The sequence below is a fragment of the Dendrobates tinctorius genome, unplaced genomic scaffold (assembly GCF_039654945.1).
Source record: "Dendrobates tinctorius isolate UK_male_01 unplaced genomic scaffold, ASM3965494v1 ptg000020l, whole genome shotgun sequence".
Classification (NCBI taxonomy): domain Eukaryota; kingdom Metazoa; phylum Chordata; class Amphibia; order Anura; family Dendrobatidae; genus Dendrobates; species Dendrobates tinctorius.
This window is the reverse complement of record NW_027361688.1, coordinates 15229976-15242824: the sequence shown is the minus strand read 5'-3', so window position 1 is coordinate 15242824 and position 12849 is coordinate 15229976. Positions and strand designations below refer to the sequence as shown.

Genomic DNA, 12849 nt, shown 5'->3' with positions numbered 1-12849 from the left:
AGATGCCTTCTTAATCCTTCTGACTTTTAGACCCAGTGACAACCTCCCTCCGGCTCTAATTGACACACCTGGACCTGGGTGTTTATAGACTCCCAGTCTGCTTCAGAGAGTCGCCGGTGATACTCACATTTTCCCTTGTGAAGGCTTGGAGCTATAGCAGTCGGCTAACTTCCTCTCTGGTGCTCTTGGAGGACGTTTGGTGTTACCTCTCTAGAGTTTGCTCAAGTTAAGTTTCTCCCCCTTGTTTGTCTCCCTTCTTGTCTTTAGTGTACTGTGGGAACTGACCAGTGCTCATCCCGCCCCTTTGCTACTCAGGGCCTAGCTCTAGGGATACACAGGGCTTAGGTTTCCTGCTCGGCGATTGGTGTGGAACCAATATAGGGACGGTAGGGTAGACAGGGTGCTATTAGATCTGCCTAGGGGTCTTCATTCCCCTTTTCCCTAGCATTTGGGCTTCCTTCCCCTCAACCCTTCGTGTTGCACTTAGTCTTCCCACACTGTGCATGACAGCTGGGGCATGAAAGATACGTGCCTCGCCCACAGCTACTGCCCAGTGCCACGTTACACTGCATCAAGTAATATTATCTTTAGTGTCCTAAGTGCCTCCTAACAATTAATAATTGCCCCGTGTGGGCGCCAATACAGATGAGAGTAACACTGGTCTGAGCATACATTCGCGAGCCATACATCACGGTCTCGCAAGCCACACGTCATGAGCCACTGGTTGGGGATTCCTGATTTAGGCTGACTTTGAAAAGTGAAAAAAAAATCCCATATTTCACCTAAATTTACACAAATACACTATATTCAGTCCAGTGGGCAAATATATCAGGGACATTAACGACGAGGGGGTGATGAGGGTACACCGCTGCGCTTAGGATGATGTCAAATTGAAAACAGACGTAACAATAATGTTCTAAAGTCAAATGTTTCAAGTGAGAAAAAAAGGAGAGAAGTCAAGAGTAATAAATAAGAGCTTAGTCAGAAATGACGGCTATAGTGTGTGTTTCGCGGGTCACGTCTGGTGCAGATATATTGCAGAGGTCACCTGTCAATCACTGTAGCACATTGGCTGACACCGGAGGTTTAACACCTTAACAAAGACGAGAGCACGCCGAAGGAGAAAGGCAAAATCCAACAGGACAGAACACCTATATCACACACCGATCACACTTTAAATGATCTTATGCAGCCAAACACAACGAGCCAAGATGGGATCTCAAAAAGAGAAAACAAAAATCTGATTAAAATTAAGAAATGTTGAAAAAAGATATTTTATATTCGACTTAAAGGGAAGCTGTGGCCAGAAAGAGAACCATTTATTTAATAAATAATTTAAAAACACATACACCACTATACACAATTGATAACAGGTTGCTTTTATTTAAGTCAATGGTGTTTCCTACACTTTTTTTTTTAAAGAAAAAAGTAATATAATAGAAAAAAATAATAATTAAAAGCAAATTACCCTCAAGGTTCCCTTCAAAGTGACGTAGACTCTCTTCCCTTTGTCCCATGTAATGGATATTTCACTTCCAAGTGTCAAAATAAAGTAGTTACCAGACTCTTGTATGTTGAAACCAATATGACTCTTCAGAGGTTTCCGGATATAGACCTGAAGAAGATGAAATATGGTGAAATTAATGTACGGCTCTTCAGACATTGGCTCCTGCCACCCAACATGAATTACATCTCTTCCACATTATCTCAAACTCATATATGGAGGGGGGAAATTTTGGGAAATTCCTTACCAGATCTTGAATTTAAAGGGACTGTCCCATAAACAACATTCATCACCAGTGCACCATTAACGTATGATCCAACTGCTAGAAACCAAACCATGAGGACAAGGGTGGTCCCAAGCCCCTTGAGGGAATGGAATAGTAGCAATCAGGTGCAACGTCGTTGTTGTTGGTCCAGTCATCGTCTTTTGACCGATATCGCCTCTTCCTTTAGATCCTCTGGCACAGACTAGCCCCTTCAGGATCATGACGTCGCCGGATGAGACACGATATGATGTGACGGAACGCCTAGTCATATCGATTTGCTGTACTGAAGATGCCAGCTGCTAAAGAAGAGACCTCACTGAACTGAAAAAGGCTGGACTGGACCATAGAAAATGATTTGACCGAATTGGGGTCGTCGCTAGAGTTGAGCCACTTTAGTCGGATCGGGTTTCATGAAAGAAATTTTGTTTCAGATGAAACTGGTCCGACTAGGGCAAAAAAAAGTCGGAGTTTCGTCCGAAACCCGACCCCAATGCAAGTCAATGGGGAATAAAAGTCGGCATTGAGCGGATAACATTCATCCACTCAATGCCGACTTTTATTCCCCATTGACTTGCATTGGGGTCGGGTTTCGGACGAAACTCCAACTTTTTTTGCCCTAGTCGGACCAGTTTCATCTGAAACAAATTTTGTTTCATGAAGCCCGATCCGACTAAAGTCGCTCAACTCTAGTCGTTGCCATTTTGTTAATTTTGCCAGTAACTAATCATGAAAAAATTTAGATTCCAGTGAATCCAAATTTTTTGTAAAATCGAGGTGAATTCAGTTTATCTCGGACCAACTCACTCAACTCTAGAGACCACAAATTTTGTAAAGAATTTTAACAACTCCGCATACAAAATTGAATTAATCAAAGGAAACCTGTCAACAGGTTTTTCTTATTGAATTCATACTTTTGCTGTTGGAAAAGTGATTATCCAATTTTTAGAAATCCCTTGTACAATCTTAACGCTAATGCAGAGGGTCTAGAACTGCACTTACAGCGCTCCTGCCTCTCTCATTCTATCTCTGCCCTGTCGATGGCCTCCGGATATTGACTGATAGGTCACTCTTGTCTAAGTAACTTGAATCCTTTGCCTGAGATCTCACGCTCGCAACGTCATTCCCTGGGGCGACTCATGCACGAGTAAGGTCCTGATGACTTTGAGAGCCAGACTGTTGATCTACATATGTGCCATCCCAGGGTATGATGGAGTGTGCATGAATTTTTGGGCAGGAGAAGCACATGACTCAAACAAGAGTGATCTGTCAGTCACTGATCAGAGGGCGGCGGTAGGGCAGAGAAAGAAAGAGGGAGGCAGGAAAGCAAGAAGAGCAGCACCAATGCCTCTGTTCTTGAAGGTCATTACCAGAAAAATTCTACTTTGCTTACATGTCATTAGTTTGGGGTAGAAAAACCTGCTGCAGGTTCCTCATAACTTGACATGCTGAAAAAGTTCTTGGTAGGCAGAAATATTTATCACAACCACTTGATGGCCTACACATATAATATAAACATCTCCTGTCAGAGTATCTATCTCAAAATCCCTTTTATTCACAAGTTGATCAACTTAGGCCACTGATCTTGGCATATCTCAAGCTAAAGTGGAAAGGTCGGGATGAACATATCCGTACACAGAATACAGAAGAGTCTGAACTAAGTGGGTGGTAAAGGTGGTGCCACCAGATATGGTTAAGGCATCTTGTGAGGAACCTCAGATCTACAGCCATGTCACCTACAAAGAACATGTACAAAAATGTCTCGATATCTACACACTCCGAAAAATAATTGTTGAAGTCATTTCTCGAAAAATGGAGCAAGCTAAGAAATCCTAACGAGAGGCGCTCGAGGGATTATAAACAAAGTTCATAAACTACAGCGTAAGTCACAAATAACAGGAAAACATCCAACACTCAGTATTGGATCCAATGGTTTATTAACTTCTAAATGCCAAAAATTTGAGTATGGAGAATAAGCAGGTGTTGGGGTCAATGGCCATTTCATGCACACCTGTGCATCGTATCAAAGTCCTTGACAGGTGTGAACAGGACCCATATCAGCCAGGACACATGCTCATTCTCATACTAACTGTATGGGTCCTATGAGCACCAAAATTGTCATTCGACACCTTCCGATAACTGATCTTCATGAGGTCATTTATCTGAATCAAGCAGTAAGTTTTGTTATTAATGTGTATAGGAGCCAAATTCACAATTTCGGTGGGTGGGCGCACCAAAACTGGTCCACGTGAGTACAGCACATCCGATGTAATCTATGGGGAAATAGGGCAATAAATGTTTTAACGCCCTGGAGCCCCTCCAAAGAAGAAATGAAGCATGACACAATGTCTATTAAAATCACTGATTGTCCATGTAATGTAGGACACGAAAAGGTCCTCCAGGCAAAGAGACACTTCTTGTGACCAAACTCGAAGGACTGTGAGACTCACAATATGCTGGCAGAGGTGGTACTACCAAAATTGACGTTAACATAATATTTAAGGGATCCATGCTTGCCCTTCCATTGAGTCCCTTCCCATCACAGTCAATCATCAAGTGGCAGTACAAAGTTTCAGGAAATAAAGAGAGAAATCCACTCCTGACTCCTGATGGAGGTGGGTGGACATGGTGTGGAAGAACAAGACTGTAATTGTATGGTGGAGGGGTAAGGGATGCATTACGGAGGAGAAAGTGCATGGGAGGAGAGGAGTCAGGCTGTTAACTGAGGTTAACACCCGAGGGGAACAAGTAGGAAAGGGCACTGGGTCTAGCACTAGAGGGGCATTGGGGCTGACATCTAGGTGGTACACTGTGACTTATACTAGAGAAGTTATTAGGACTGACACCTAGGGGGAAACCATGGCTTATACTAGAGGAGTTATTAGGACTGACAACTAGGGAGGACACCATGGCTTATACTAGAGGAGTTATTAGGACTGACAACTAGGGAGGACACCATGGCTTATACTAGAGAAGTTATTAGGACTGACACCTAGGGGGAAACCATGGCTTATACTAGATGAGTTATTAGGACTGACAACTAGGGAGGACACCATGGCTTATACTAGAGGAGTTATTAGGACTGACAACTTGGGGGGACATCGTGGATTATACTAGAGGAGTTATTAGGACTGACAACTTGGGGGACACCATGGCTTATACTAGAGAAGTTATTAGGACTGACAACTAGGGAGGACACCATGGCTTATACTAGAGAAATTATTAGGACTGACAACTAGGGAGGACACCATGGCTTATACTACAGGAGTTATTAGGACTGACAACTTGGGGGGACATCATGGATTATACTAGAGGAGTTATTAGGACTGACAACTAGGGAGGACATCATGGCTTATACTAGAGAAGTTATTAGGACTGACAACTAGGGAGGACACCATGGCTTATACTACAGGAGTTATTAGGACTGACAACTTGGGGGGACATCATGGATTATACTAGAGGAGTTATTAGGACTGACAACTTGGGGGACACCATGGCTTATACTAGAGAAGTTATTAGGACTGACAACTAGGGAGGACACCATGACTTACTTTATACTAGAGGAGTTATTAGGACTGACAACTTGGGGGACACCATGGCTTATAGTAGAGAAGTTATTAGGACTGACAACTAGGGGGGACACCTTGTCTTATACTGGAGGAGTTATTAGGACTGACCTCTAGGGGGGACACCATGACTTACTTTATACTAGAGGAGTTATTAGGACTGACAACTAGGGAGGACACCATGACTTATACTAGAGGAGTTATAAGGACTGACAACTAAGGGGGACACCATGGCTTATATTAAAGGAGTTATTAGGACTGACAACTAGGGGGGACATCATGGCTTATACTAGAGAAGTTATTAGGACTGACAACTAGGGGGGACACCTTGTCTTATACTGGAGGAGTTATTAGGACTGACATCTAGGGGGGACACCATGACTTACTTTATACTAGAGGAGTTATTAGGACTGACAACTAGGGAGGACACCATGACTTATACTAGAGGAGTTATAAGGACTGACAACTAAGGGGGACACCATGGCTTATATTAGAGAAGTTATTAGGACTGACAACTATGGAGGACATCATGTCTTATATTAGAGGACACAGTGGAGTGGTTTACACTAGAGACAACACTGGGGCACACTGATAGCGAGGGACATTGTGACTTACACTAGAGTGGACTTGAACTTGAACTAGAGGGGGCACTGTGGCTTACACTAGAAAGTTCACTGGGGCTTGTACTAGAGGGGCACCATGGCTTACACTAGAGGGGTCATTGTGGCTTACACTAGAAGGGGTACTGGACCTCAAACTTTATGGGGAACTGGGGCTGACATTTAGGGTGGAACTGAGAATGACGCTTTTGGGAAGCACTGGGGTTGAAATTTAGGGGGTCACTAGGGCTGACATTTCGATGAAAATGGGGCCAACATTTAGTGTGGCAAAGGTGATCATACTTAGAGGGGCACTGGGACTGACACTTTTAGTGGGGAACTGGGGCTAACACTATAGGTAAGCTGAAGTTGAAAATTATGAGGGGGCTGTGGATAACACTTGATCGGGGTTCTGGGAATAATGCAGACATGACTACATCGCTTAGTAGGGAACCTGTTATAAAAAAGTGTTACTTACACTGGACAACCCTTTTTAAGGATAGTATTGAGGCATCAGCATGTGAGAGGATTGATACGACAACATAATAAGAGGTCTTATTCTGGTCCTTTAGCAGGTACTGTTCCTTATAAATTATTACTTGCAATACCATACCTAACCACATGGTGCGCTGTTATAGGCACGCTGCACTTTTATTATTTTTTATTGTTTTATGATATTATATAAGACATTAACATTTTTGTATTGAGAGAGGCTAATTTTGAGTCATTTCTGTGAATCTGTGATTTCAGCCTACTCCTTTGTACAAACCTGCTCATTTTCTAGCTCAATTTCTCCATTTCTAAAGAGAATTGTGATCTTCTTGGAACATCTGTCTCCAGTGAATCCACAACCAACATTACCTGCAAGGATACGGAAACTTCCTGGTTCACCACCACAGAAATCCTATAAGAGAACCTTTTATTAAATAAGAGTGTAATGAGGCATTCTTAACACATTGGTGTAATGCTATGTCTTAACGGAAATTTGCCTCCAGGTTTTTGCTTCCTAATCTGAGAGCAGAAATTCCAGTGATACATCACTTACTGGGCTGCTAGTAACCCTGCCCACACCACTGATTGGCAGCTTTTTGTGTATACTGTGCATAGGCAGAAAGCTGTCAATCATTGGTGGGGTTATGCAGAGCTCAAGAATATGGACGACTAGATAGCAGCAGATAAACTAGTCCTCTACTGATAATGTTCTTATCACAATTCTGTTATCAGATTACCCAGGGCCAGGGGCTCCTTCCCTGTCCTTAACACTAGGGATGCCCTAGCTATCCCTGCTCTCCGGATTACTTCTGATGGTGAAGACACCGGGGCCACATACCTTGCAGAACTCCTGAATCAGCCCTATATCTGCCCCCTTCCTCCACCCAGTCAAGTGCGGAGAAATAGTGTATGAATATACACAAATCAGGGAAACAAGGGAAGATGTACAGGGATAAAGGAAAATACCAATCATACAAATATGCGCTCACAGACAACAGATGGGAACACTGGGGAGAACAGGTAGGTAAACACAAAAGGAGAGAATGAAGGATTGCAAACAACAAAAACTCCAAGCAACAGTCACAGATCAACACTCCAAACATCTCTACCAACAACCGACTCCTCCACTCCACACTAGGATATATAAGACTTACTACTAATAAAACAGTGATGTTATCAAAACTACAGGAAGCAGCCCAGTAAGTAACACATCGCTGGAATCAGGGTCTCTGTCTTTACATTATGCTTTTCTCAGATTAGGTGAAAAAAACTGGTGATAGATTCCCTTTAAAGTGTAACCGTCAATTTATTTTATATTTCATAAGTCAATAGAACACATGAAAATAAGGAGCTTAGAAATATATCTTATTAGAGAAATCTAGTTTCTTCTTACTGACTGGTTCATTTTTGTGCGTGTCTCATGTGTTCTGAATCTGTTGATTTCTTGCTTATGCAAGCTTTGGAAGATCCCCGCCTCTCTCCTTTGGGACACGCACATAAAAAGCCATTTTGCCCATTGTGCCCATACCGGGCAGCACCTTTCTGAACCCTGCTCATGAAGGTATTGATCACATGATCAGGTTTTAAATATATTAGATAGGACTGCTCCGAAAAGGGTTACCGTGACGTGGTGGAGTGGCTTAGTATACATTTTTTGCAAAAAACGTATCAACTAAATACCCTGGTTTTATTAACATCTTTTACTAGTACTTGCTGCTTACTGTTACATATATTTTACAACAGAGTATTCATGCACGTTTGTCATACTGTGTGTTCTTTCTGTGTCTTTTTCTTCTTTAGGCCTGAATGTTCATTCTCAATACATGGATAAATTCTACATTTAGTAAAAGCATATTTTCACATTACTGAGATAGGATATGACAGTTGGTGCTTATAAAATTCGATGGAGAAGGTAGTGTGAGGAACTAGAGTCAGACACAGACATTCTGCTACATGTTCTATTGAAAAAACAGCTACACTTTGCCTGAACAAGTCTTACCTGAACTAATACATACTGGCAGTCTCCAGGGAAGTTGTAAACCATCCCATCAAATGTGAAGAAGTGTGACACTCCAATGGCGGAGCAGGTGCCATCACAAATATTTTTCGTACATTCCCATGTTCTACCACGACATTCACTGAAAAAAAGAATTTATATTAAATTGGCCGTATTTATTTTGGTGCATTAGGATAGAAAAGTGGATTGTTAAGCAAGAGACAATTTTAAGGCAAAACATAAACCTCAAGCCCTGATAAATAGATAATAGATAGATAGATAGATAGATAGATAGATAGATAGATAGATAGATAATAGATAGATAGATAGATAATAGATAGATAGATGACAGATAGATAATAGATAGATAGATACTGTACATAGATAGATAGATAATAGAAAGACAGATAGATGGATAAATAGATAGATAACAGGTAGAGAGATACCCTCTCCTACTGTATCCTCACCCATCTCTGTAGACTGTGAGCCCTCGCGGGCAGGGTCCTCTCTCCTTATGTACTTGTGTGTCCCTTGTCTTACACATGTTTATTGTACTTGTCTATATTTCCCCTTTTCACATCTAAAGCGCCATGGAATAAATGGCGCTATATAAATGCATAATAATAATAATAGATAGATAACAGATAGATAGATAGATAATAGATAATTAGAGAGATATATAATAGATAAATAGATAGATAAATAGATAGATAGATAATAGATAGATATATAATAGATAAATAGATAGATAGATAATAGATAGATAGATAGATAGATAAATAGATAGATAATAGATAGATAGATAGATAGATAGATAGATAGATAATAGATAGATAGATAAATAGATAGATACATAATAGATAGATAACTAGATAGATAGATAATAGATAGATATATAAATAGATGGATGGATAAATAGATAGATAATAGATAGATAGATAATAGATAGATAGATAAATAGATAGATAATACATAGATAGATAGATAGATAAATAGATAGATAATAGATAGATAGATAGATAGATAGATAATAGATAGATAGATAGATAGATAGATACATAATAGATAGATACAGTAAATAGATAGATATAGATAGATCGATAGATAATAGATAGATATAGATAGATAATAGATAGATAGATAATAGATAGATAACTAGATAGATAGATAATAGATAGATATATAAATAGATGGATAGATAATAGATAGATAGATAATAGATAGATAGATAAATAGATAGATAGATAATAGATAAATAGATAGATAATAGTTAGATAATAGATAGATAGATAGATAGATAGATAGATACAGTAGATAGATAAATAGATAGATAATAGATAGATAATAGATAGATAGATAGATAGATAGATAATAGATAGATAGACATTATATATGCATTGGTTTACAGAGATCCAGAACATAGAAAAACAACAGCTGTTTTGGTGACGTTCATGTAAAACAATTCCTTTAACAACTAGCCCGTAGGACACGCAGGTCATAATGCTGCAATTTATGGGGTACACATAGTAAAATGCATTATTAATCCCATGTGACCAATTTAGGATGATTCAGAAACACCATATGACTGTCTCTGAGTAATTTTTAGGCCATTATACCCTGACACATTTCCAAATTAATGCTTGATTTAGTGTTAAAGGGATCAGAATGGAAATATGTTTTCCATCTATTACAGCGAGTGGGACAACAAAGTCCACAACAAAAATCAGAACGAAGGACCAAAAGATCTCCCTCGTAATTTTCTGTGAACATTCCTTCATGTAAAGATCGTTCGCAGACTCACGACCATAGAGAAAAAAATGTTGATAAAGTTGATGACGTTGCTTAACCTGGGAATCAGATGTTTTGGCTTACATCAATTTGGACCTCCTATATCCTTATATGAATGGTCACCTTTATTTTGACCTTGAAAAGATGTTAGTTCACGAATTACAAGATAAGGTGTAATGTACAGAAGGAGTCGTTTTCAGTCTTCGTGGCCATGTCCGCTAACAGTCCAAACATGGTAGAGAAGACAGGGCTTTTCTGATCACTGATTGATGGCCTTTTCCAGCTGTGATGAGATGGCCAACTATGCGAATTACTCTCTTTTGAAGTCTATGGTCTTTGGTTCCTCTATCTCCATAGTTCCAAATGGAATTTTCAACAGAACAGTCCATCCACACACACGGCCTACTCACATAGACGTCTAGTAGACTTCAGAAAAAAGGTTGTTCCACACACATGGCCAGCTCACATAGACTTCAAAAGAAAGGTTCATCCTCATAAATGACCAACTCACATAGACTTCTTGTAGATATCATGAAAAAAAAGATCCATCCACACCCATAAACAACTCACATAGAGTTCAAGAGAAAAGTCCATTCGCACACACGGCCAACTCACATAGACTTCGAATAGACTTTAGCAAAAAAAAGTCCATCCATATACATGGCCAACTTGAATAGACTTCAGCAAAAAGGTTGTTCCACACACATGGCCAACTCACATAGACCTCAAAAGAAGGGACCATCCACGCACTTGGCAAACTCACATAGACTTCAAAAGAAAGGTCCATCAGCACACATGGCCAACTCACATAGGCTTCAAAAGAAAGGTCCATCCTCACAAATGACTCACTCACATAGACTTCCCATAGATATCATGAAAAAAGGTCCATCAGCACACATGGCCAACTCACATAGCCTTCCCATAGATATCAGGAAAAAGGTCCAAACACAAACATGGCCAACTCATGTAGGCTTTAAAAGTAAGGTCCATCCACTCACATGGCCAAATAACATACATTTTACATAGATGTCAGCAAAAAGGACCATCCACACACCTGGAGAACTCTTCAGTATAAGGTCACAATCTCGAACTCTTAGGAAAAAAATGTGTCCATGCGTTAAAACAACCAACCAACAAGCTTAATAAGGTCCTGAGACCAGACGAGACTCTACTTGATCTTGAGAACAAACAGATTATGTAAGATGGGCCTTAGACTCCCCATAGACTTTGTCAAAAATCACTTTCCACAGACATGGCCAGCTTTTCATTAGGTGGCTGTGATTAGGAGATCAGGTAGAGTTTGGGATCTTGAGCCGAAATGTGTGGTCATCAGGTTTCCACAACTCCTTGTTCTCCTTCAGGATGGAACGTTCAAGATCGAGTTCTTAGTCTCACAGGTGGCTGCTAGGAGCAAGACCTACCCAAAGCCGGGCTCTACCCAGGCTTCGGGGAGGGAATGTCACCTATCCACATTCCCGTCTGTGACGTTCTGGTGGAAACATTTGTTGGGAACCCTTCTCTCCTCTATGTGAGGGTTGTGATAGATCATATCCTTGTTGGCCCTTTCTTATGCCATTCACTTGGAACACTAGAGCATGACCTCAGGGGTACCAACAGCCTTATTATGGTCCTGAGACCAGCCCAGACTCTCAATTGTATGTTGAGAGCAAGGGGTCTTCTCGTGAAATTGGAAAGGAGGATAGGACTGACTGTCAAAACTGTCTTGGTTGCTCATAACAACCAATCACAGTGCAGCTTTCATTTCTTAAACCGCTCTAGTAATATGAAAACTGTGCCGTGATTGGTTTCCATGGCCCACAAAGACAGTTTTAATAATTGTCTCCCAATGTTTAGTGTTAGCGGCATCTAATCAGCTCCATATATTTACCATGTGTTACAATCCTGGTTCACTGTCTCCCCCGGAGCATAATCCTTCCCAGCATGTCTGCAAGAACACTTGTCGGGAAATATACACCTGTTATTATGGCGGACCTAAACATGGAGAAGAACAAGAAAGGTGAGAATCTTATCAACCTGGAAAAATAGCAGCGACAAACAAAAAGGAGGCAGAAAATTATAATAATTAAATATATCATTAATAATGAAATTGTTTAAAAAAATTGAATTAATAATAATTAAATAAAAAGAAATAATAATAATACTAATAATAATGGTAATTACAGTAATGATCAATAAAAATAATAATAGTATTTATACGAGCACAAACAAATATTGCTAATAAAATATTATTGATAATTGTTATGGATGTAATTTTTATATGGTTATATGGGTTGAAAAAAAAAAAAATAGTCCATCATGTTCATCCTTATGCGTTTGCTATTGCGAAATTATTTATAGTCTACAATGACTAATAATACACTAAAAGATAATAATGAAAATAATAGCAATACAATGAGAAATAATAATAGAATAATTCAAAATATATAACAAATAAGTAGCAATAAAATACTAAATAAAAATAAACAAAATAAAATAAAAATAATTACTGCTAATAATAATAAAAATAATACTAATAGTCATACTATTAGCTTGTTCACCTCTGATATTTATATGTGGTATAAAATAATAATAATAATAATTGTAATAATATTTATCTGTTCAATTGATATATACATTATATG

The 12849-nt window shown here is 39.6% G+C and overlaps 1 protein-coding gene across 1 annotated transcript in view; it reads right to left on the bottom strand.

Annotated features, from left to right (window-relative positions):
* The window catches only part of VWF (von Willebrand factor), a 175099-nt gene that overhangs the window by 88644 nt on the left and 73606 nt on the right, over positions 1-12849 (bottom strand). The window contains exons 19-22 of the mRNA XM_073567769.1: positions 12096-12199; positions 8423-8561; positions 6701-6835; positions 1469-1615 (exon numbers count right to left, since the gene is read on the bottom strand). Coding sequence (XP_073423870.1) covers positions 1469-1615; positions 6701-6835; positions 8423-8561; positions 12096-12199 — 525 coding nt within the window. The remainder of the gene's footprint in view (positions 1-1468; positions 1616-6700; positions 6836-8422; positions 8562-12095; positions 12200-12849) is intronic.